This window comes from Rhododendron vialii, chromosome 5a, assembly GCF_030253575.1.
Source record: "Rhododendron vialii isolate Sample 1 chromosome 5a, ASM3025357v1".
Classification (NCBI taxonomy): domain Eukaryota; kingdom Viridiplantae; phylum Streptophyta; class Magnoliopsida; order Ericales; family Ericaceae; genus Rhododendron; species Rhododendron vialii.
In genome coordinates, this window is record NC_080561.1 from 16,101,000 (window position 1) to 16,126,599 (window position 25,600).

A 25,600-nucleotide genomic window follows, 5' to 3' on the forward strand; every position below is an offset into this window, starting at 1 on the left:
TTTTTTTCTCTTTTTTTTTGCTATATACATATTAAAAAATAAGTGTTTCAATTTTTAATCCGTTTGAGCCGGTGCAAAGATGTTATGAAAATAAGATGCACCTTGTATCAAGGTATCAAGGTGTGTTAATTTAAGTTGTCCCATGTATGAATCTAAGTTGCCCCGTGTATGAACCTAAGTTGTCCTCTAAGTTGCCCTGTGTATGAATCTAAATTGCCCCATGTATGAATCTAAGTTGACCCGTGTATGAACCTAAGTTGTCCTCTCAGTTGCCTCGTGTATGAATCTAAATTGCCCCGTGTATGAATCTAAGTTGCCCCATGTATAAGCTTAAGTTGCCCTCTAAGTTGTCCCATGTATGAATTTAAATTGCCCTATGTATGAACCTAAGTTGCCCTCTAAGTTGCTCTATGTATGAACCTAAATTGTCATCTAAGTTGCTCCGTGTATGAATCTAAATTGCCCCATGTATAAATCTAAGTTGCCTTCTAAGTTGTCGCACGTATGAATCTAAATTGCCCAATATATGAGCCTAAGTTGCCCTTTAAGTTGCCCCATATATGAACCTAAGTTGCCCCGTGTATGAATTTAAATTGCCCCGTGTATGAATTTAAATTGCCCCGTGTATGAACCTAAGTTGCCCCTGATTCATGACAGAAGGGAGGGGTATTTTTGTTTTCAATTCCATGTCTTGGGAATTATTGTTTTCCTTCTCATGATTAAGCAATTCTAAAAACATGGTCCATGAGTTGGGCATTTTTTGCCCCACTCTCCATTGAAATGCAATTCTCCAAGATCGAAAGACATGGGAAGTTTCTGAAATAAAGTACAAGTAAAAGGTACTCAATGGCAATTACTAAAAACTTTTCCCTAACAAAAGAAAATCCCCCTTTTCTCTCTCTCCGCTAAAGGGTTTCTTCAGTGCCCCCCCCCCCCCCCCCGCGCGCGCAGAGATTTGTGTTCTCCTTTTACACAGATCATCGAACAATAAAAATTACGTATAAATTCGTTCAGTGAATCGAGCATGAGCGGTGGTGAAGAGCTTAGCATAGAAGAGCTCGCTTCAAATCTCTCTACTTACCAAGAGCAGCTTCAACAGGTCATGGCTCTCTCTCTCTCTCTCTCTCTCTCTCTCTCTCTCTCTCTCTCTCTCTCTCTCTCATATATGTATATATGTATATCCAGGTATTTATTTGTGTTGATTATGTAGGTAGATACATACCTGGAGCTTTTTGTATTTGCATATACCCTTGGCCTCTTCGTTATTCTGGGGATATATCTTTTTTGAACTCGTAAAAGTAAGGAAATTGGGAACCTATTGAAGTATTTCAATTCAAATAAGAGGGTTTGTTTGGGACAAATCCCCGTGCAATTAAAGTTGGGAAACCTTTAGCTGATTTTGCTTCAATTCTTCAGACAAGCTGATTTTGACCTTGCTCTACCCCAGTGAAACCTTGCTGTTCTAATTACGCTGCATACTAATGCGTTCGCTTCCTAGTTGATTCTAGTCGTTAGCTGCATTATCCTCATGAGTGTACTTGCTACTAGAAATTGGTAAAGACTACTTCTTGGATTTGGTTGAAACCAGAGAAGGAAAAATAGGGATTTGCTAAGCTAACATGGCTGAAAATGGTGATCGGAGATATTTGTTAACATTGCTGAAGGGTTGATAAACGAGCCAAATAGTTAATCAAGCTTGGTTTGAAACCTTAACAAGCTTCAAAAAAATATATTTAAGCTTAGTTTGTTTGTGAGACGAGACGATCTCAAACGAGCATTGATCGAGCTGCACATGAGCCGATGAGTAGCTTCAATTTTTTATACATGAAAAGTTGAACAAGCCAATTAGTAGCTTGTTTGAGCTTGGTTTGACACTTGAACGAGCTTCAAGAAATGTTCATGTTTGGCTTGTTCATGCAATAAACCAATCTTGAATGAGCGAACACAAACTTGAACTTGAGTAGCTTGGTTCGTTTTGCAGCCCTACATGGCTGAAAATAGTGCTCGGAGATTGGCTAAGTGAACGATGCTGAAAATAGTGCTCCTATCTTGATCTAGGATGAAGGTCCTCCGATCTTTGGCTTTCCTATGGGCTCCCACACTACTCATGAAACTCTAGGTGCGTCACCTATTTTTGTTATTGACACTAGCTCTATAAAAGAGGAAAAAGTACACCCCGTTTAGTCCACATTGATAGGGGTTTGGGAAGGGAAGATTGGGTATGGATCTAAGTATCTAACCTTTGGCATTACCACTTGTCGGTTGGATATTTATATTAGTTCCGTACTCGAATAATCCCAGAATAAGCTGGCAGTCTCAATCTAATGGTTTGGTGCAGAACAATCTTTTGCCAATCCTTGGGGTTTGCGTTTTGGTTACAAGATTTGCGTCTTTGCGCGCTTGTAGCCTCTGGAATTGAGCTTCTGTTGTAGTATTAAGCGAGGTTACAAGCGGTGAAGCAAGGCCACAACTCCTTTCTATGCTCCATATTTGTGCATACAATTCTTGTGGATCTTTTTTTTGGGTAAATATTCTTGTGGATCTTGGGTGTCTCTCATTACTCATTAGTCTTCACTGAATGATGGTCCACCACCTCAAGCGCACCTGTTCCATACTCTTAGAAAGTGATAACGTGGGGATGAAATCGGTTCGGTTTGGTTGGGTTTTTGCCGATTTCCGCACCGAACCGACCAAGTCGTTTTTTGAAAATTTCAAACCGACACCGACCGATTAAGGGAGAAAACCGTTCAGTTCGGTGGTGGTTAAATCGTTTCGGGGTCGGTTCCTTCGGTTTTGCCGACTTGGGGATGTTGCCAGCAACAAGAAGAAGATTTAAGGACGAACTTAACTGCCAATGGCCGCTGCACCAGTCCGTTGTGTTTGTCTTCTTCTTTGTGGAATACGCGGTCGAGATTAATCTTCAGATGAGACATGGAGTGAGAGTCGAGAGAGAGGGGCTCTCTGATCGGTGCATATCAGTAATGGAGAGAGAGAGAGAGAGAGAGAGAGAGAGAGGCTTTCCGATGAGATTCCGATGTATTGCGGACAAAGAGGACGAGATGTGCCAGTTGGGTACAGTTGTTAAATGAGAGAATTATTTTTTGATATGGGGTACGCATGGTAAGCACATGATATGTTTTGGAATGAATGGCTTGGATGAAAAAACGCTTAAGTATTATATATCGGTTCGGTTCATTTCGGTCTTTTTCACCCAGAAACCGAACCTTAAATTTCTTCAAAATTTGAAACCGAACCGACTTACCACTGAAACCGACCAAAATTGCAAAAATTTAATCGGTTCGATCAGTTGGTTTGGTTTTTGGGTTAAAACTTTCATCCCTATGATAACGAATGATTACCATTACTAAATGGCAGTGTTTTAAATGGCGAAAGGCGCATCGAGGCGCAACGGTCCCCTGGGGCTTTAGCGCGAGGCGCGGCGCGCGCTTTATTGACGCGAAGCGCAAATTTTTTTTTTTCTTCGCAACGAGGCAAATTTTATTAGAATAAGTTTTCAACACAAACACTTGTAAAACTTTCAAATGTCATAAAACATAACATGTCAATGGTTAAACGAAAGTACAAAACACTAAACATAACATATTACCCATGAAAAGCTTACATAATAATGTTTAGCCCTAGTGACATAACATAAGGATTAAAGGCTATAAAATCTAGAGGCATACAGAGACGTGGAAGAGACAGAAACTTCAATTTTCTACAGTCTAACTAATTTGAAATATTGATTTTCTGTTATGGAAGGAATTAAAAAACAAAAAAAAACAAAAAAAACAGAGATGTGGGAGACGAAGAAGAAGAAGAGGAAGGAGAAGAAAAAAAAACAGAGACGCGAGAAGAAGAAGAATAAAAACCAGAGACGCGAGAAGAAGAAGAAGAAGCAAAAAAAAAAAACAGAGACGTGATGAGAAGAAGAAGAAGAAGAAGAAGAAGAAAAAAAGAAAAAAAGAAAGAACAGGGACGTGAGAAGAAGAAGAAGAAGGAGGAGGAGCTTACCTGGAGTTGCTATCTCTCGATCGAACAGGAGGAGAAGAAAAGGAGCAAAAGCAGCTGTCGTTAAAGCTGCTCTGCTGGGTATGATCGATTAGGGTTGAAATCGACTTAAAAGAAAGAATTATTCAGTGCATTGCGAACATGTTATGTATGGATGAGAGCCGTCAGATCTGATTTTTGGCTCACAGACGAAAAGCGCGCGCCTCAGCGCTTTGTGCCATGGCGCGCGCTTCAGCGCCTTTCGCGCGCCTTAGGGTTCCGCGCTATAGTCCACATCTTCAGCCCACATCTTCGAAGCGCATGCCTCTCGCTTCGCTGCGCTTTGCGCGCTTTTTAAAACACTGCTAAATGGAATTAACGTTTCAACCTAGTAGATAGTTGTTCCCTACGGTTCCATTTTTGGGGGATAATGACTCGGCACAGGGCATTCGTGCAAAGTGTCTAGCCAGTGGCCACCCTTTACCTCATGGTTGGCAGGCCCAGTTTTAAGCACCTAACCATTGGTTAAGAGCTAAAACTCAAAAATAGCAATCATAAAAAATAATAGTTAATAATGTGACACCTGGTTTTATACAACCAACTCAAACAAATGAGTAAAGCATTATTTGCTGGTTGCTTAACTGGTATTACTAAATTTAACATCCCGGTGATTTAGATCTATGCTCTTCTGAACTTTAAAATCTAAAAGGTGTTCTTATTGGTCTGGTCTTTTGCTTTCTTGAGACGACCTTTTGTTGCATCTATAGCTCCATAGGACCATAACTTGATGATGGAACTGTTTGTGTTCTTTTGGGCTTATACTCATTTGATAGCTAGAACTGATTGGTAGATTGCAGAAGATGACGAAGTTAGCTGATGTTGACTAGATGTGCAAATTGCAATGACCGAGTTACCTGGTGTAGTGTATTCCAGCTATTTTAAGTGCAGTTCAATTCTGTACTTCCTTCAATTCTTTGCTTTAAATTCTCTTTGTGATTGGGCGCTTCTTTTTTTCCTTTTTGTTTTTATCTTAGCCGTAGAGAAAGTTCTGGAATTTATTTCCACATTCCAACGAACTTGGGCCACTTCAACTATATTGCATGTAGTTGTTTCCCCCATTCCTTTCTGTCTTTAGGGGTGTGAATTTTTGGTTTCAAAATTTACTTTTTGGGACTGCATATGGTTGCTAAAATGTCTTTTTAGCAATGGAACTAGGGAATAAGGATGAAATTTTCTTTTTTTTAAGGACCATAATTTATGTATGGGAAACCAAGTTTTTTTTTCGGGTTAAGGTAAAATTTTATTAGAAACCCACATTACACAATAGGGGCATACCCCTAACCAACAAAACAACCAAGACCTAAGGGACATTCCCCAAAAAAAGAGCACTGCTATATACACCGACCATTTTGGACCGAAACCGTACCGACGGCCGCGCGCGGCCGTCTCCGGCCACCGTACGGCCGATCCGAGCCGTCCAAAAATTTTAAAAAAAAAAACCGAGGGGCCCAACGCGGGAATCAACGTCATCCGATGTGTGTAGGGTGCTTGATCTAAACACCCTATTTTTCGTGTATATATGTATACACGAAAAATAGGGTGTTTAGATCAAGCACCCTACACACATCGGATGACGTTGATTCCCGCGTAGGGCCCCTCGGTTTTTTTTTTTAAAATTTTTGGACGGCTCGGATCGGCCGTCCGGTGGCCGGAGACGGCCGCGCGCGGCCGTCGGTACGGTTTCGGTCCAAAAATGGTCGGTACACATAGGATTACATATAGAAATTAAGAGTTGACAAAAACCCTACCTGAAATGTTCCAAGTCAAGCAAATTAGCCTATTCACATCAGACTTCCTAATATTACTCCAAGAGCTCACATAGCCACGTATATCAGAAGCAACTACACTAATAATCTGAGCTGGAGTAGAATTCAAGCCTTGAAAAATGCGCCTATTCCTCTCCCGCCACAAGTGGTAAACAACTGCAGCACAAGACAGCTTCACCAAAAGAGTTTGGAGGTTAGCACCACCCCTATGAACATTGATCCACTGGATCTCATTAAGCAAAGGCAAGCAAGGCCTGTGGATGCTATTTTTCACCAAGAAATATTGCCATATAGAAGTGGAGAACGGGTAACCAAAGAACAAGTGCTCATGTGACTTATCAAAGTAGGTACAAAGCACACAAGTAGCACAATCAATAACTCCCCATCTATGCAATCGATCCCTAGTGGCCAATCTCCCCAAAATACACAGCCACTGGACTATAGCCCATCGCGGAACATGATGTTTAAACCAAACAACCTTATGCCAGTCAACTTCAGGAGCACTAAAGAGAAAAGCATTCCAAGCTGTCTTGATTGAAAAAATCCCAGAGGGAGACAAAAGCCAACGAATGGAATCTTCACACAACACATTAGGCAAAAAAGAGTTCGGGGTAGCCCTCTCAATTGCCCTGACAACAGCAAATCTACCATACTGCCATCTCCAGTGATTCCCAACAATAATAGAGGAAACCTTAGCAGTGGAGGCTTTGCGCAAAGTATCACCTAATCGATCACCAAAACGTTGGAATAAAAGGCCAACCGGATGCCAATTGTCCCACCAAAGAAAAGTGCTAGACCCATTGCCCACAAGACATTTAATCCAAGGCTGAACCATGGACGGAAGCTTAAAAATTTTCTTGATTGTCCATGAAGAAGAGGCTGGAGCCTTCATATTCCACAGACATTTAGTTTTAATTACAAATGTATGAACCCATTTGATCCAAAGAGTATCCTCTTTATTTGCTAGGGCCCATATATATCTCGACATAGCAAGCAGCATTCCAGTCCTTTAATCTTAAAGATCCAAGACCTCCTTCAGATTTAGGAAGACAAACTGAGTCCCAGCTGACCTTAGCCCCAGAAGACTTCAAATCAGGCCCTGTCCAAAAGAAAGATCTAAGGATTCTCTCTATTTCTTTCAGCACTTTTTTAGGCAGAACAAAGATAGAGCTCCAATAACGTTGGATACTAAATAAAACCGAGGAAACAAGTTCAGCTCTGCCACCATATGAAAGGAGTTTATTGGACCAAGAAAGAACTCTATCTATAATTTTGGAAACTAATATCTGACAATCAGAAGCAAGAAGTCTGGAAGTAATAAGAGGAACTCCAAGATACTTGACTGGTAAGGTACCCTCAGAGATAGGGAGAATGCCCTGCAAATGAGTCTTCATCTCAAGAGATACCCCAGCAAAGAAAACAGAACTCTTCCTAAAGTTAGGCTGGAGCCCAGAGTAAAAATGGAAATCCCTTAATAGACCATGAACTAATTGAAAAGGCTGAGAATCAGCCCCACATAGCAGAAACAAATCATCAGCAAAGATCAAGTGAGAAATGCCAAGACTCTGACATTTTGGATGGTAAGAAAAGGTACCACTAGTAATCCTGTAATCCAACAGAGCTGAAAAAGCTCCATAACAAAAAGAAACAAGTAAGGTGAGATGGGGTCACCCTGTCTCAACCCTCTCTTCCCAGGAAAGTACCCCTCCAAACCCCCATTTATCACTACAGAGTACATGGCTGTAGAAACACACTGACTAACCCAACGAATAAACTGAGGGGGAAACTCCATAACAGTCATGACTTCAAACAGAAAATCCCAAGAGACTTGAGTCATAAGCTTTCATCAAATCCAGCTTCATGGCACATCTAGGAATGCCTTCATTCTTATGGTAATTATGAACCAATTCTTGCATAAGAAGAATATTGTCAACAATAGATCTCCCCTTTATAAAAGCTGACTGATTGGGATGAATAAGAGAAGGAAGGAGGGGCTGCAGTCTAGAAACCAAGATTTTGGACACACACTTATACACAACATTGCAGGAAGATATAGGACGAAAATCTTTAGCAGTACAAGGAGCACTAACCTTGGGAACAAGGGAAATAGCAGTAGAATTTCACTCCCGAAGCATAAATCCAGTCCTAAAGAATTGCTGGACAGCCAAGATAAGATCTGAGCCAATCACTTCCCAGTTAGACTGATAGAATTTAGCATTGTACCCATCTGGCCCAGGAGCCTTATCACCTTTAATAGAAAACAAAGCATTTTTGATCTTCAAAGCAGTGACATCTTGAATAAGAGACCCCTGCATCTCAGTAGAAACTTTATTCTGAAGAGCAGTTCTAAGTTCTGAAGAAAAATTCCCAGAAGAGGAGAAAGCAGTACCCAACAGGCCGTGGAAATAGCCCACTAGTTCCTTTTGAACATCTCTAGGATCCTCAAGTCGTACTCCCCTAGCATCTGTAATGCTCAAAATCTTATTTCTAACCCTGTGAGAAGTCATTTTCTGATGAAAAAATCTGGTGTTATGATCACCTAAAGAGAGCCATTGAACTCTTGATTCTGCTTTTTAAAGTCCTCAGCTAAACTAAGTTCCATAAAAGTCCTCAGAACTTCGTTCTCTTTAGCACATAAAGCAGCATCAAAAGGGTTAGAGAAGCACAACGACTGAACTTGATATAACTCCTCTCGAGCCTGCTCCACTATTGCAAAGATGTTAGAAAAGTGCCGTAAGTTCAAATCCTTAAGAACAAACTTAAGCCTTCTCAATTTAAGACTGAATTGTAACATCAGAGAAGACCCTCCCATAGGTTCAGACCAAGATTGAGCAAGTAAGTCTTTGGAAGAGGAATGTCTCATCCAAAAGTTGAAAAACTTAAAAGGTTTGTTACACCTAATTTCAAGCAGAATGGTAACTATTAAGGAGCAATGATCTGACACACCTGGAGCAAGCAACACTGCCTCTGAATTTGGGAACTCATCCAGCCAAGAAGGGTTAATCAAGGCTCTATCAAGTTTACTTTTATTATCCCCCGCAACTCCCCTTTTGTTTGACCAAGAAAACCAGAATCCTTTTGAAGGCAAATCTTCCATCTCCAAATCATCTAAGCAATTATTAAACTCACCAACAGCATTGCTATCAAACCCTTCCAATCTCTCAGCCCTAGCCCTAACTATATTATAATCCCCACACATCATCCAGGAAAAACCTCCATAGGCAGAGTTAAAGGTTCTTATTTCTGCCCAAAGGCTCCTACGATCAACCAAACTATTGAAACCATACACAAAAGACAAGTAAAAAATCTTTTGAGAAGCAATAATCTGAACTTTAGTACAAATCATTTGAGCAGAAGACTGAAGAACATCAACAGTCAAACACTGAGGGTCCCAAGCAACCACAATCCTTTCTACACTGGAAGAACCCAAATTATGAGAGTGGGACCAATGAGCTGGAAAACATTTACCACAGGTAGAACTGATGTTATTTGCCGTGACCTTAGTTTCAAGAATACCCATCAACTGAAGTTTCTGGGAAGAGACAAAAGAGTACACCTCTTTTTGCTTCAAGGGGTTATTGAGCCCTCGGATATTCCACGAAGCTATTTTCAGCATTAAAACCTACAAGAGACGAACAACCTCCTAATGTTTCTTAGCACCCCCACCACCCCTGCCTCTGCCCTTCTTCTTAGCAGCCTGAGGGGGGGTCACGACCAAGCCACTGGCATTTGGAGAATCATGTTGAACCAAAGCCTCAACAGCCTGAACGGCATTCCCAGAACCCTCATCAACAAGCAGCTTACCTCCTTGTTGCAAAAGTTCCTTCTGAAATGCAGTATCATCCGGAAGAGTAGTATCCAAGATTGAAAAAATATTAGAGCACCTGTTCATGCCAAGCCCCTGAGTAACACGAGAGGCCTTGTCAACAGGAGACCCTTGAGATCAAATAGCAGCGTGGGGAGCCATTTCAACCAGACCTCTGCCACTAACAGACAAATCAGAAGCAACCCCATCAGTCATAACAACTGTATTACCTTGAGCCAGCAGAATACCCACAGAAGGAGATCGAAGCGGCTTTGTAGAAAAGGGAACTTGCCCGAGAGATTCAGAAGCATTCAGCACTGGTTCAACAGAACTTACCATAGCCTGGTCAATAGATTCATCAGAAGGAAGCCCAACTACCTGCCCTAGAGATGACAAAACAGGAGGGGGAACTATAGCACCAGCCTCAACAACATACACCTTATGACGAGCCTCAGTGTGCCCAAAGACACGACACTCAGAACATCGAGAAGGTTTCCATGGGTATTTAGCAACCACAAAAGCAAAGGTGCCATTAGCATATTCCACTTCAACCACATCCGGTAGAGGAGAATCAACAGTAACTTCCTCACATATTTTTGCAAAGCTGAGTCGCTGCCCTTTCTCTGTCAAATCATCTGCACAAAGGGGTTTACCTACACAACTAGCAATATAACTAAGCCCTCGTTCAGTCCAGAATTCCAAGGGGATATTAGAAAACTGCACCCATCTAGGAATAGTGCTCAGTTTCTCCTTAGTTAACACCATTTGGGGTTCCCATTGCTTGAGTATCATAAGTTTCCCAGCAATATGACAAGGCCCCGTCTCCATAAGAGAACGATAAGCATCAACCTTAGAAAATTTAAAGAAGAAAAACGCTTGATCATTTGCACGAACATCATAAATTCCAAACTTTTCTCATATCCTCATAACAATGTTCTTAACAGTAGGAAAGGGAACCCTTTTTATCAAGAAAATACCCGACTATACAATCAGTCCAAAGATCAGATCCCTGATCAACTACATCCTGAGGGGGGCAGACCACAACTTTCGAATCACGAAGTTGAGGGGGAAAGTAAGATAGATTCATACGAGATGAAGCAGAAGCACACAGAGAAAGCGCTACAACATCAACCCATTTGGGTTTACTGGACTCTGGACAAGGGCCATCCGCTGGAGCCGGAATTGGTACCACAGGGGACAAAACCTCCTCCAAATAATCCAGCAGTTTAACATAATTAACCCCAGTATCAGCCTTAGGGGAGAACACATGTGGTACATTCATCAGAGGTGATGAGTTAGAGTTTTTGAGATTTTTTGGATTTTTAGGGCTTTTACCAGAACGTAAAGAAGGAAATTGATCCATCATACTAAAACAGGAACAAAAACGAACTAGGAAATGTAGATCGCCATTGGAAAGGAAAGAGAATCACGAAGAAACCAAAACCTGAGAAGTCGCCTCAGATTCGCCTTAGAATCGCCTCTCTTTTCTCATCGTGTTGGTGTTCACAACTGCGGCAATCGTAAACGTGAAGGAGCGGGGGAGCGTTCGCAGATGTGAACGGGAGGAGACGGTGAGAAGAGAAGCTGCAACGAGTGGAGAAATCGCCTCTCTCGGAAAATCGCCTTGGAGTCGGGGAAACCAAGTTTATTTGATAGAAAGTTCAAATCTGTCCCTAAAAACTTCTATAGTGACGTTTCCAAAATGCAAATGCATTTGCAGCTTGCACCGCTTAGTTGTCGTACTCTACTTGTTTCTACGTTGTTATGCTTCATTCTCCCCTTTAAAGTTTAACTTATCGAGAGGAGAAATCTCATAACGGATACATTGTCATCCATGTATGTTCGTCATTCTAGTTAGTACTTCCTGGACATGGCACCTGTATTTTCATCATATAATGTTCTTATTAGTCTGCCCATGTCATGCTTAGAGTCTTATGTTTTTCAGAACCAGTCTCAATCTCATAGGAAGGAGGATGTCTGTGCCTTAGGACAGAGCCAAATCTCTTGTCAATGCGTTTCGAGATAGTACTGAACGTATAGCTCTTTATAGAGCGGAATGACAATAAATGATTCAAACTGCCGACCCCAATTGATTGTGACACGTGGATCGAATCATAGGGGAACCAATATCGGAGAGACTTGGGTTGAAATGGGACTCAATTCAATCTTTTAGTGATGTCAAACAAAATGGGGTTGAACTCTATTTCCTAGAAGAATTAGTCTACTCGTTTGGGGCTCTACATTCATCCTGGCAATTTTATGTGTTCTATTTAATAGATAATTTGTGCCACAATAAACTGTGAGCAGTCTTTCCTGTTTATATAATATAGTGCTCTCATTAAAGCATGGAAGGGCTTGATTTTATTCTTTTGTTCGATATATAGAAAAAAGACTGGTAGTATCAATAGTAAACCATGTTCTGTTGACTTTGGAAAGCATCTTAGTGTAACTGGTGCCACCGTGCTAGATATAGTGCCAAATTTCCAGAACGCTCTGGCACGGCAGAATTCTCCTTTTTTCCGAAAATTTTATTACCTTGGTTAACATAGTCTTTGTAAATGACATTCAGGTGGCAATGGGCTTGTTGGTTTATATTTTTTTGTTAGCAGTAGTTAAATAGAACACGTGTAGTGTAACTGGTGCCACTGTACCCGATATGTTGGGCGAAATTACCAAACAAAGTGGCATGGAGATCCAATTTTTTGTTCTTGTGGTCCTTTGTCGAAGTGTTGGGTTTGAGTTTGAACTCCTATGGCATGAACATGCAAGTTCGTAACTTCTAATGTGCATAATTCGAACTTTTTAACTCTAATGTCACCTTGTTTTGCAATTCGAGATGGAATGGTTTATGTTGTTCTGGAAGACTGAAATCGATTTATATGTTTTCACAATATATCCTTTCTTGTCTATGAATCAGGTCAGAAAGCTGTTGGATGATGACCCTGGAAATTCTGAATATGCAGACATGGAGAAAGAGCTTGTAGAGGTGATCCTTGTTCTATTATTCTCATTTCAATACCCACAGCCCTTTTCTCTGTCTCCTTTCCCACTTACTTCCTCTTGAAGACATGTCTTCCTTGGTATTTCTTTTAGTGCCTTCAATCACCTGAAATGTGTAGGACTGTGCCTCTAGAGTTTTCTTGTGGAGTTGTTTATGATCATCTGTGTATGGCTGTTTTTGGGAAACAGAGTTCACTTGCTTCTGGCATATAAGGGATCTCGGATTTGACTGTAGCTGATTGGTAGTCTAACTTCTCAGTGCAACTTTTTTCTTCCATTGCCTTCTCTTTCTTACAATTTTTTTTTCTTCCTTTCCAAACATTTGCCCATGACTTGAGAGGATTGCTCTATTCTTGAGTGAAAAGGCAATGGTGCTCTTTTTCAAAAATGGAATCCAATATATCCAGAGATGGGAACTTGATGGAAAGTTTACAAATTATTTGACATGGGTACCTTATCAAGATGTCCATCACTTTTATCTTGGTTTCTGTGCAGGTGTGCTATGTGTCATGAAGGGCCAGCCTATACTTTATCCTGATTTCAGATGTTCACATTGAGATTCTAAGTTTGAATTTTACCTATATTCTATTGTTGTGATGTAAATAGTTGTGGTCTATGGACTTGGCTGAATTCGTGGGCTTGCAGGTGATTTCGTTGACCAAAGAACTCTTAGAAACAGCAAGACAAAGTGAGAATGCTGGATTAGATATCTTGACAAGTCTTGATGCCTCTCCTAGTTTCAAGCATGCAAGGCTTGATTCTCAGCTTGATAATGTAAGTCTTGCAAAGTATTTATAAATTGTCACTTCAAGTTTTATTAATTTTGATTTCCGGGGTTATTGCTCCAGTAAGAAAAATAACTTATTTGATGAGAAGCGTATAAGTCATGTGATACATATTTGGATTTTGGAATGTATGTTTAGTTAGACTCCCAGTAGACAGGAGTTTGAATAGCTTTACTGAGGAATGGTTCTCTAGCTATTAGATAGAGAGAAAAAGTTTGAAATAGACGGTGCAAGTTTGGATAGGTTTATTTAGGGCTTAGGTGAAGCATTGTTAGGCTCTTTCATATTCGCTGGCGTTTCAGCGGCATAAATTGTGAATAAGAGATTCACCTATTTCCCACCTCTCACTTTCTTGGCACACACAGATGGAAGCTTTCTCTTTTGATAGGAGAATTTGACAACGATGATCAGAGATGCCGCGTGCGCACAGGTGGTGTGGTGTTGGGTGGGGGCTGATGTGGAAACTTCTTTAGCGAAAAGAAATCAATCTCAAACAAAAAGGCAGTAGGAAAATCTCCTAAGACAAACTCGAAGCCCTGAAACAAGCCTTCTTTGGTTGTGAAAGTAAACTATAGTTGGTATTTTGGGGAACCTTGAGTGATATCTCAAGTTTCGAATGTCAATTGTATACTCTTAACTTTCCCATCCTCCTTTTCATTTGCTCGTGTATAGTGAAAATTTCGATGTGCACCATGTGAGGTGATGTTACAATTGGTCATGTTGCTGGTCCATGATAAATGTATGTGGTAATGATACTATTGATGCTGTTTATTTTCTGCTATTGTTGTTTCTATTTGCATTTGTCAGCACCTTTTCTCTGCCTATAATGTCTGTTATTTCACGAGCTCCTTTGAACCATCATCTCACAGCAAGCTCCTCCCCCTTCCTTCTCTTGTTGATTTAAGTTGCTTTTCAGTTGTGTAATATGGTTGGTTTGAAGACGGTACTTAATATATGACCAACCCCGTTACTAGGGCACATGTATTTGAGCTCATATGATGTTAATTTTTCCCCTCTTGGACCAATCAGGAACCAAGAAACATGTCTGACCTTTCTGACAAGTTTCCAGTTGGTACCAAAGTTCAGGCAGTCTGGAGTGAAGATGGGGAATGGTACGTTACCGTGCAAACCATACAAAGAGATATATGCAACTTTGACTCATGTCTTGTTTATTTCCTCCCATTTTCATATATTTTACCTTCGTCCTTTTTGTTTTCTATGTTTGATTAGTTGAATGTTCAGGTATGATGGAACAATTGAGGCAATAACTCCAAATGGGTATTTTGTTCGCTATGATGGGTGGGGTAACAAGGAAGAGGTATGCCTTTTCTCTCATTCTAACTACTAAGTGCATGCTCTGTAGATATTTTACTTGGCGGATTTGCTTCGTTAATTTTGTTCGAGTTATAATTATTTGCTGACACTAATTTGACTGGAGAAGAAAAGAAAGAATAATGAGACCCTTTTTGTACAAGTTGACATTCATTCTATTATACACAACAAATTAAAAGATAGCTGCATAAATTTGGCGTAGGATATTTATAAGGCTGAGTATATCTAGTTTTATCGCAAACATATCATTGAATTTATGTAGCATGAAAGATTTCTTGGGTGTGATAGTCTTGCCCACCCATGTGGAGACAAGTGGGTTCCAGCAAAACGTGAAAGCCTTCCATGTTTGTTGCATTGTAGGAGATGCTCTTATGCCCGTGGTAGAGATAATGCAAATGGAGGAGTATTCTTCGTGCATAATGGCTAAGCCGCTAAAGGAAGAAAAGGCAACGAGGGGAAGTAATGAAGGTGGTGATGTAGGACAAGTAAAGGATTGTAGGGTTTCAACGGGGTTACAAAGTGGTAAGGTTTTGGGACCACAATTTGGCAACATTCAAGGACAATTTTGTCGTTTAGAGCTGAGAATAGTACCTCACGAGCTGTGAAAGTGGCTGATTGCAAGCAGAAAACAAGAAAAGAAAGAAGAATAGAAGATAGGTCTAGGCAACCCACCTAGGGTTTGATTGCGTCACACAACTATCAAAGAGGCTTCAAATCTCTGAATTTTCTATAATCTTCGATCTCCATTACTATTGAGGCATAACATCCTTTGTAGATGGTATAGACTAGAGCTTCCTAGAACAACCAAAACAATGAGTTTTGAGAGAAGGAAACTACTGATTCCTTAGACTTCTAAAACCTAGACGCTACAGAATAAGGCTGGTAATTAGACCAAATTAATAAATTGACACAAAAATTACAAAGAGACCCCTAAAGCATGTACTATTTAAAATCGATCAGCAACGTACTAATCCTATAATAGCGATTATAAGATGTAGTCTACGGCTATATGTTTGACTATGCTTCCTTTAGGTCCCATCTTGAAATCATACCAATTTCATTTTTTTTGGCACCGTCTTTATATTTGCTTTTTTTCTTGAGCCTCTAACAGCCTGCCTCATTTTCAAAAAAAACAAACAGCCTACCTCAACTGAGAAACCCTCGATATATTCAAGGTGTTTCCTTCGGGAGTTGAACTTCTCGGAGTTTATGGATGGGCCTGGTGATATCATTAAATAGTTGGGCTACCCTGGTGGGTTAGAAACTCTGAGAAGTGAGAAGTCATTTGCGTAAACTCATCCAATCAAACTGATATTGAGATAGAGAGAAGTGTTTAGGGTGTTAACTAACCCTAACACAAGACAGCTTTATTTATATTACGTGAGAGCTAATTACATAACATAACAAACCAATGTGGGACTAAGTCTAAACTCTTATTCTAACACTTCCCCGCAAGCTGGAGAATATATATCGCAAAATCCAGCTTGTTACATAACAACTCTAAACGTGGTTTAAATAACGGTTTGGTGAAGATGCCAACTGAGCTCCTGTAGACACGAAAGGGGTAGCCAACATGCCACTATCTATCTTCTCCCGAACAATATGACAATCTACCTTGATATGTTTGGTTCTCTCATGAAATACCGGATTCGAAGCGATATGTATTGCTGCTTGATTATCACAATACATAGGAATAGGTAATTGTACGCCAAACCCCAACTCTTTGAGCAAAGCTCTCAACCATACAACCTCGCAAGTAGTATGAGCCATGGCACGATACTTTGCTTCAGCACTGGACCGAGCAACCACAGTTTGTTTCTTGCTCTTCCAGGTAACTAAATTTCCACCAACAAAAGTACAGTACCCAGTTGTGGACCGTCTATCAGTTGGTGATCCCGCCCAATCAGCATCGGTAAAGGCCTCAACACGCAAATGACCATTTGAACGATAAAAGAGGCCGCGTTCAGGATGAGCCTTGAGATACTTCACAATACGGAGACAAGCTTCCCAATGTGGAAGACGAGGGACTGACATGAACTGACTTACCATATTGACAGCAAATGAGATATCAGGCCGTGTGTATTGGTGAGATAATTCAGCTTTTCTACCAAGCGACGATAACGGTCTGGATGAGGAAATATCTCCCCCTGATCAATACACAATTTGACGTTTGGATCCATAGGGGTCTCTACAGGCTTTGCTCCCAATAAACCAGTCTCTTCTGGAATATCTAGTGCATACTTTCTTTGGGACAAACTAATCCTTGGATCTTGCTACCGCAATACCCAAGAAATATCTAAGCTTACCCAAATCTTTGGCGTGAAACTAACGCTGTAAAAACTGTTTTAACTCATCAATACCTTTCTGATCATCCCCAATAATAATGATATCATCTACATACACAATGAACACTACTTTCCCCCGATTTGACTGAATAGAGAAGACAGAATGATCAGAATGGGAGCGACGCATACCAAACTGCAACACAACATCACTAAACCTGCCAAACCAAGCTCGAGGTGACTACTTAAGACCATAGAGGGCTTTGCGAAGACGACACACCTGAGAACGCTCCCCTTGAGCAACAAACCCAGGAGGTTGCTCCATATACACCTCCTTGAGCAGGTCACCGTGTAGAAATGCATTCTTGACATCCAATTGAAGCAAGGGCCAACCAAGATTGGCGGCCAGAGAAATAAGAATGCGAACAGAGTTAATCTTGGCCATCGGACAGAAAGTCTCGGCATAATCAACTCCATATGTCTGGGTATAGCCTTTGGCCACAAGACGGGCCTTGTACCGTTCGACAGTGCCATCTGGATGATACTTGACAGTAAATACCCACCGACATCCAACGGTAGACTTTCCTGGCGGAAGAGAAACCAACTCCCAAGTGCCATTGTCATGGAGAGCAGACATTTCAGTCTCCATAGCTGTCCGCTACTCAGAAACGGATAAGGCCTCTTGAACAATGTTAGGAATAAAAATGGACGAAACAGAAGTAGTAAAAGCACGAAGGGACGGAGACAGATGATTATAAGAAACAAACTAAGCAATAGGATGAGTAGTGGAAGACCAAATACCTTTGCGAAGATCAATAGGAAGACCAGGTGACGGGGGAGGTGGAGGTGGTGAAGCGGGATCTTGGGACGGAGGAGGCGCAGCTGCAAGCACTGGTGGGGCTCTTAATCTTTTCCGTTTACGAACATATACCTGCAAGGGTGGCACAGGAACAGGAGGAACATCTATAGGAATAACATACTCAGACTCAGAAAAGACATACTCGGACTCAGGGGTCCCCGAAAAGAAAGGCAATGACTCATTAAAGGTGACATCAGCACACACACAAAGTGACGACGAAGAGAGGGTAGCACTTATACCCTTTATGAGTGCGCGAATAACCGAGAAAGACACATCTGATCGAATGAGGATCAAGTTTGTCCCGGTCAGGATCTAGTGCATGCACATAGCACGTGCACCTGAATACTCGAGGGGGTAATGAGTGGAGAGGTCAGCCAGAAAATAAAACCTTGTGAGGTATCTGACCACCAAGAACAGTGGAGGGCATACGGTTAATCAACAGGCTGTAAGGACAGCATCTCTCCAGTAAGACTTAGGGACCTGCATTTGGATTAACGTGGCACGCATAACTTCAGATAAGTGTCGGATCTTGTGTTTGGCAACACCATTTTGTTGTGGAGTCTGGTGGAGTCCGAGCGTAAGAAGAATGGTGAATTATCTCATGATCATCAAAAAAGCGAGAAAGAGCATTATGAAAATATTCATGTGCATTATCGGAAGGAAAAATACGAATGCAAGTATCAAACTGAGTCTTTATTTCTGCATAAAATGACTTAAAGACAGAAGACAACTCTGATATCGTTTTCATAAGATAAAGATATGTAACACGAGCGAAATTATCGACAAAAATAATATAATACTGAAAACCAGCTAAAGTGGGAACATGAATAGGACCCCAAATATCCGAATGTACTAACTGGAAAGGACGCGACACACGACACTCAACCCGAGGATAAAAAGACACTCGACGGTGTTTACTAAACTCACAGACTTCACATTTCAAGTCCTTAACATTACTAAATGATGGCACCAGACGCTTCAAATTCTGAAGTGAGGGATGGCCCAGACGACAATGTTGTTGATAGGGAGACACAGATGACTGAAGAGCAATAGACGCAGGACAAATGTCATCGGTAAAGTAATATAGGCCGCCACGTTCAGTACGCCCACCAATCTTCCTCCTGTCTTTAGATCCTGAAACACACAACAATGAGGAAGAAATGTGACCGAGCAATTTAAGGACTTTGTAAGCTTACTAACAGATATAAGATTAAAAGGAAAATGAGGAACATGTAACACAGAGTTCAAAGTAAGAGATGAAGTGACAAGAACAAAACCCAAATCAGGAAGTTTTGTGGTAGAGCCATCTGCTAAGGTGACATGAGATGGTTTACCAACTGGCGACTAGTAAACAAAGCTGAAGTACCAGTCATATGATCAAAGGCACCAGAATCGATAACCCAAGGAGTAGAAGTAAGAGAAGATGCAACACAAGCAACAGATAGACCTTTCTGAGCAAGCGTAGCAGTGGAGGAAGAACTCGCAATGGGAGACTGAAATGACACAAGGCGCTGGTACTCCTCTGCAGACATAGTCACCGCATTGTCGGCAGAAGAATGAGTAAGTTGTCCGACATCTTGAGAGATAGCAACCTGATGAGCCTGAGGGAAACCTTGAAGATCATAACAGAACTCCACTGTATGATTAGTTCCCCGACAATGAGTACAAAACTTGGAATCACGGCTGTGACCACGGCTACCACCCCCAGATATGCGACCCCCACAAGTACCAAAACCAGAGTTACGACCACCAGAACCACGACCAAAACCATGAGGGGGGTCATCAGTCAAAATATGATACAGTGTCTCAACCAAATAATAGACCTCAACTGCTTTGGCCCAAACAGCATAATTTTTGCCATTCAAAAGTGTAGAGGTAATAGACAACCTCTCCCGAAATCGAGAAGAATGAGCCACACTATTAGTAGAACTAGAAGCGACATCAGAACTAGACTTTGACTCAGTCATTGCACCAAACAACCAATCAACAGAACTAACGCAGTTTAACCAATAGAATCAGCTACTACCAACTACCAAGTAATTCACCAGACCAAACAAGCACCCAACATCCTCAACAGTACAAGAAACATAAGGAAGTACAAGTAACATAAGGAATCGACCCAAAAATTCAATGCTAACGTAGCTGATCCAAGAATTACGATCCATAAACCACCAAATATAATAACCCAACGAGAAACAACCTTTACCAAATCAGTGAGCATAAGTTGAACATTACCAGAACTCGTATCACAAAAAGAAAAATACGGAGCTGAAACCCAGATCGAACACAACCTGCTTGGAGAACCACAAATTGATCATAGAAACACGATCACTTCATGTTTAGGGCCAGAGAGCCACAAAGGAGTCACAAAATCAGAAGAATCAGCAACTAGGAGTGTCGCCGAAGACTTGCAAGGGTTGCCAGAGGGTCGGCGATGGCTGGGCAATGGTTGCTGGTCACTGGATGATGATCGCCAGTCACTGGATAAGGGTTCTGAGAGATTTGAGTCACTGGGTTACACAGATAGTGGGCTGTCAGGACCAGGTAAGGGGTTTACATGCAGATTTTTTATTCGATTAAAGGATTTCGAGCCATAAAATAGTTGATTAGGGACTGGGTTTAGAGGCGGCAGAAGGTTGATGGTGGATTAGGGTTTCGGCAGGGGTATAGGATGGTGGTTTAGCTATGTCGGCAGGCGTATAGGACGGTAGGATGATGGGTTAGGGTTTTGTTGGAGTTTTGAGGGTCGTTTTAGGATTTCAAGGACTGGGGGGGTGCCGATTGAAGGATTAAAGGGTGGTAGGGCTGTCGGTTTTGTGTTTCGAACACTGTAAGGATGATTTAGGGTTTCGATTGATGGTTGGGCTAGAAAATGGTAACGACGTACGGAAAGTGGTGGTTACAGTGGTGGTTTAGGATTAGGGTTAAGATCCTGCTCTGATACCATGATATTAGGGATAGAGAGAAGTGTTTAGGGTGTTAAATAACCCTAACACAAGAGAGCTTTATTTATATTACGTGAGAACTAATTACATAACAAACCAATGTGGGACTAAGTCTAAACTCTTATTCTAACACAAACTAAGCGTACTAAATACAAAACTTATTGAAGTCAAAGCTCAAGAGAATTTATCAAAATTGACAAGTTGAGACTAGGTAATTGTACAGATATTGCTGGTAAATGTTTCTATAGAATGTAATTCCAATGAAGAATTTATGAGACGAGGCTGTGGTTCTCGTTTACCAGCTTCAACTAAACCCATGTCTTCAGCTTTCTTAACGGGATTTGCTGAAGTTGCATCATTGTTTCCCTGACCAGCAGAGTTCTTTTCGGCTTCCGTCTTAACCGTCTATTTACATGTTGTCACTACAGCAATCACTTTGCTCCATGGTTTCTGTCATTCCTTCATTTCCCTGTTATCATCACCTCTCTTTGCTCATTCCCCAATGTGGCTAGTCCTTGCTAAAACCAGAAACCTTAGAAATTCAATCACTAGCCCCGCCCTTGTTGCTACTGCCTGTGACATGCTGTCCCTTGGCCTTTAGGATATGCTGCATTTTTTTCCCCACGTTGATTCTACGAACACACATTCGCTAATTTATATTCTGTATGAATCATTGGTAGCATGTTATGCTGCTGACTGCTGCTAATTCCAGGTGGATCCTGATAATGTTAGAGCAATTCAAGAAGGGGTTGTTAATGCTTTGCTGGAAGCTGAGAAGGAAGCTGAGGCTACCAAACAAGCTATCAAGCGGAAGATTGCACAAGCTGCCGTTGTTGACTTCCAGTCACGAACTTTACCAGAAAAGCTTCGTATAGATCCCAACGACCCTGAAGATGTGGTAAGTATGTTTATTTTCACTAGGTTGCCTGGTTGCAGTTTTGACAATATTACCCACTACATTCTCAAATGCATTAAGAGTCTCACTTGTTCTTTAATGTCGTCATTCAGAATAATTGATTGTATCTTGTATTTCGGCTTTCCAAGATACTCACACTTTAAGCTAGTAAACATTTTACTGTATTACCTTTCTGGTTGATAGAATGCATCGCTCTGGGAATCGAATTTTGTCATTTTAAAAAAAAGCAAAGGCCTCCTCTTTCCGTCCGCTCTGCTGTTGGATTATAATATAGAACCTATAGAAGGAGAGGAGCCTATAATGAGAGTTAGAAAAACTAAGTATGTTATGTTCTAATCGACTTTCAACAAGGATTCTCCATAAATAAATCTGTTCGGTTGACGGCTGCTGTCGCTCGAGTTAGCGTAAGAAGCATGGATTCACGTCGAAGGGCAGGAGTTTTTTTTCTTTTCGTGCTGCGCGAATGCAACCTCGAGCAGCAGACGTTACTTGGTTTCTCGAGTTTGTGGTTCTGTTTTTAGTGCAAGTTTTATGTTTTCTTACTCTTACTATTCCAGAAAGCTACCAAACGCAAAAAGATACATGCTTTTAAGTCAAAGATGAGGATGGAACAACTTGAAGTCACTCAGAATAAAAGACAAAATGCCTGGCAGCAATTCCAGACATCCAAAGGCCGTGCTAAGAAGGTAAACTTTTACCCTTTTGAACTTGCAATTTAACTATTCGATTGACCCTTCAGTTTGTTATGTCGGTCGTATTAACTACTCATGTGTTAGAAAATACCATTTACGGGCAGACTTTTAGGAGTATAGATTTAGATGTTATTAAATCTTCCAACTAAAATTTCATAACACAGCAGTGCATGTAATTACAATGCGTCGTTACGATTGTGCACCATGGCTTTGTCCGACCCGTTTTTTGCCCTGTTTGGTTTTTGTATTGAAGAACTGAATGGTAGATAGCTCATCTCTCACTTTTGAAGTTTATTGATATTCAGTTTTCCTATATTTGTGGGGGGAAATAGCTTGTTAAGAGTAAATTCTTTGGTGTGGTTTGTACTCCAGAATGAATGTGAATAAATCATTCTGAAGTACGAAATGATGTTTTAATCTTGATATCTTCAAGATCGAATTGATTATAGAAACGTGAGTTTAATTAGTCGGTTTACTAGTCAACAAGGGAAAATAATATCTAAACGAGTGAATAGATTGACTTTGAAACAACGACGATTGATTACTATTGCTTTTAAAAAAGCTCGTATTTTATCTTGGTTATTTTTCCTAATATTGAAAAGCTATTTAAAAAGAAAAGAACAGAGTCCACCCCTAGTAGATCTAAGGGACTTAGAACCCAAAAGAAAAAGAAATAGGCTTCCTCTTTGTTTTTCACTCAATTGAATCAAAATTTCAATCAGAATTCAAATCCATTTTGTTCCAAAAATCCGAGAATCCAGATTTGATTACTTTGGGAAGTTTACATATTCTAGGCAATGTGGAATTTTGTTGATCCTAGACTCGGGCATTTTTTACTGGATTGGTTTTGTAATCCTTGTACACCTTCGTGGATTACAACTTTTAGATAAATTAAAAAGTCATTGTTAGATTAGAGCTCTTATTTTCTGATTGATTCATTGCAAGTATCCGTAGTTTTATTGCCTGTGCACCTTTTATGGTTGTTGCTTGGCCATATCCCGGGTTAAATTCGTGCCAGTTAAACGGGGTAAATAAGCCAGATCTTGAATCAACCTGTGGATCATCATTTAGGAGGCTCTGATGTCAATATGGTGGCATGTAATTCAAATAGAATTCCAAGTTTCGTAATCTGTACATGGGGAAATTACGTAGTCTCTGCTCTCACTGTGCGTGTGTCCAGATAGTCCTTTCACTGTGTTATGGAATGGCTAGCAAGTTTTCGATGTGGCATTAAGCAGATACTTTCACAAATTACTAAATTTTTTATGGTACTGTTTTTCACTTTCTATTTTCGACTGCTATGGCTAATTTGTTTCTGAATCCTTAGATTGGTTTCTTCTCTGGACGCAAGCGGGAGAGCATCTTTAAGTCCCCAGATGACCCAACTGGGAAAGTTGGTGTAACCGGAAGTGGGAAAGGTTTGACGGATTTCCAGAGGAGGGAGAAGCACTTGCATCTGAAGGGCGTAAATGCTGAGAGTAGCGACGATTAGATAATTCAGTCGGTCGGAGTACTGGCTTACGTTATTATGTATCTGCTTATTGAGTCTGAACTGGTTAAGTAATTTAGCAGGGAATAGTAATTACGGGAAGTGCATTGTACACCGTGAGGATTACTGGACTTCAGAAGTGGATTTCTTATTTTCTGGTTTCCTCCTTGGTCGTAGTTTGTGTACATCTTCATCATCCTCCTTAATCATTTCCATCGGATGAAACGATTCCAGCTTTTGCTCTGGGTTTTCTTAATGGGGCACTTATGCTGGGCCATAAGTTCAGTTATAATCATCAAGTATGGCCGTTTATTCAAGCCTATTATGGAAGTGGGTGGGGACTGCAAGTGGTGACTTTGGATGGGAAAATCGCATGAGTTTTTGCTTTTGTTTTCTTGAATTAATATCGTCTGTTTTTTTTCACATTGTAACTTGCTTTGCAAAGAAAAAAAATAGAAAAGGTTTAGATATCCAAAGATTTGGAATCATTGGAGATGGTTGAAAGCCTATTCGATGTCTTAGGCTAGGTTTTCTGTCAATATTGTGCACTACATTTGGGCCACCGCCTGCCCGCCTCTCTCTCTCTCTCTCTCTCTCTCTCTCTCTCTCGTATGGTTAAGTTGCACTATTAGCTTAAGTTTGGCCGATCTTAAAACAGCTGTGCTCGTTTTTCCTCAACTTGTTAAGGTTTTAAGTCCAATTTTTTTCGAGTTGTCTTTGCATGATAGGACGAAATCAATCAAAAGACTCTAGTAGGTTGGTGAGAAAAACAGAAAAAGCCAAATTATTCACTAAAAAAAATAATAGTAGAAAACTGATTTTTTTCAGAGATTCCAAACACAAGTTGAGGGATATATGTTAAATTGTTAGATGCGAAACTGCAGAATAAGCTAAACTCAGCTTTCTTTACGTTGGGGCTTTTCTAGACATATTACCCCGTAAGTTTGTCCCTAAAACCATAATAGTTGCCGGAATTCGTTGGGAAGCTGGAAAAGAGGAAATAGAAGCAGTTTTGCTCGTAGCTTATGATCTTTTGATTAAGAACAAAGATAGGTTAATGGGAAGGTAGCAGTCAAGAGATTTGAAAATTCAGCTTGTTAATAAATTGCGATATTAGCTTTGGGTTATTTTTTTGAGCTGCATTTTAGCTTTGGATTTGGACTGATCAACAAGTCCCCTTTTCTCTTCTTGGATCCCATTGCTTTTCTGACTTTCTAACACATACTCCAAAATGCCAAAAAGTAAACCAAAGCCAAACACATTTTCCTGCCATATTAGCTTTGGATTATTTTTTTGAGCTGCATTTTAGCTTTGGATTCGGACTGAGCATCAAGTCCCCTTTTCTCTTCTTGGATCCCAAAATCCTATTGCTTTTCTGACTTTTAACACATACTCCAAAATGCCAAAAAGTAAACCAAAGCCAAACACTTTCCATCAGGTGGTTTCACCTCATCCATTTTGTATCACACCCATAATAAAAGCGCTCTCTCTCTCTCTCAAGGAACACCCAAAAAAATACCCCAAATCTCAATCTCATAGTTCCCGAACCGTTCAATGTGTGCAGGATGAGATTTTAAGGGTGCCCGCGAGAAATTAGCAAAAAAATGACCGAGAAAGGCTTGATTTGAGCAGTTTTTATTTAAACCGTTCAATAAAAAACTGTTCGAAACTGTTTAGAT

General features: G+C 40.7%; 1 protein-coding gene across 1 annotated transcript; it reads left to right on the forward strand.

Annotated features, from left to right (window-relative positions):
* Window positions 1-855: 855 nt before the first annotated feature.
* LOC131326278 (uncharacterized) lies at window positions 856-24,084 on the forward strand. The gene is made up of 8 exons (XM_058359001.1): window positions 856-1,099; window positions 12,539-12,607; window positions 13,267-13,395; window positions 14,436-14,518; window positions 14,649-14,724; window positions 21,537-21,722; window positions 22,298-22,426; window positions 23,760-24,084. Exons 1-8 carry the CDS (start codon window positions 1,025-1,027, stop codon window positions 23,922-23,924), a joined length of 912 nt encoding a protein of 303 aa, XP_058214984.1. The 5' UTR covers window positions 856-1,024; the 3' UTR covers window positions 23,925-24,084.
* Window positions 24,085-25,600: the final 1,516 nt, after the last annotated feature.

What these genes read in the sequence shown, in the direction of transcription:
- LOC131326278 (XM_058359001.1), top strand. Translation starts at nt 1,025, where the DNA reads ATGAGCGGTGGTGAAGAGCTTAGCATAGAAGAGCTCGCTTCAAATCTC. An exon ending in TGGAGAAAGAGCTTGTAGAG is followed by an intron (nt 12,608 to 13,266) that starts GTGATCCTTGTT and finishes GTGGGCTTGCAG; the next exon opens with GTGATTTCGTTGACCAAAGA. An exon ending in CCAACGACCCTGAAGATGTG is followed by an intron (nt 21,723 to 22,297) that starts GTAAGTATGTTT and finishes TTACTATTCCAG; the next exon opens with AAAGCTACCAAACGCAAAAA.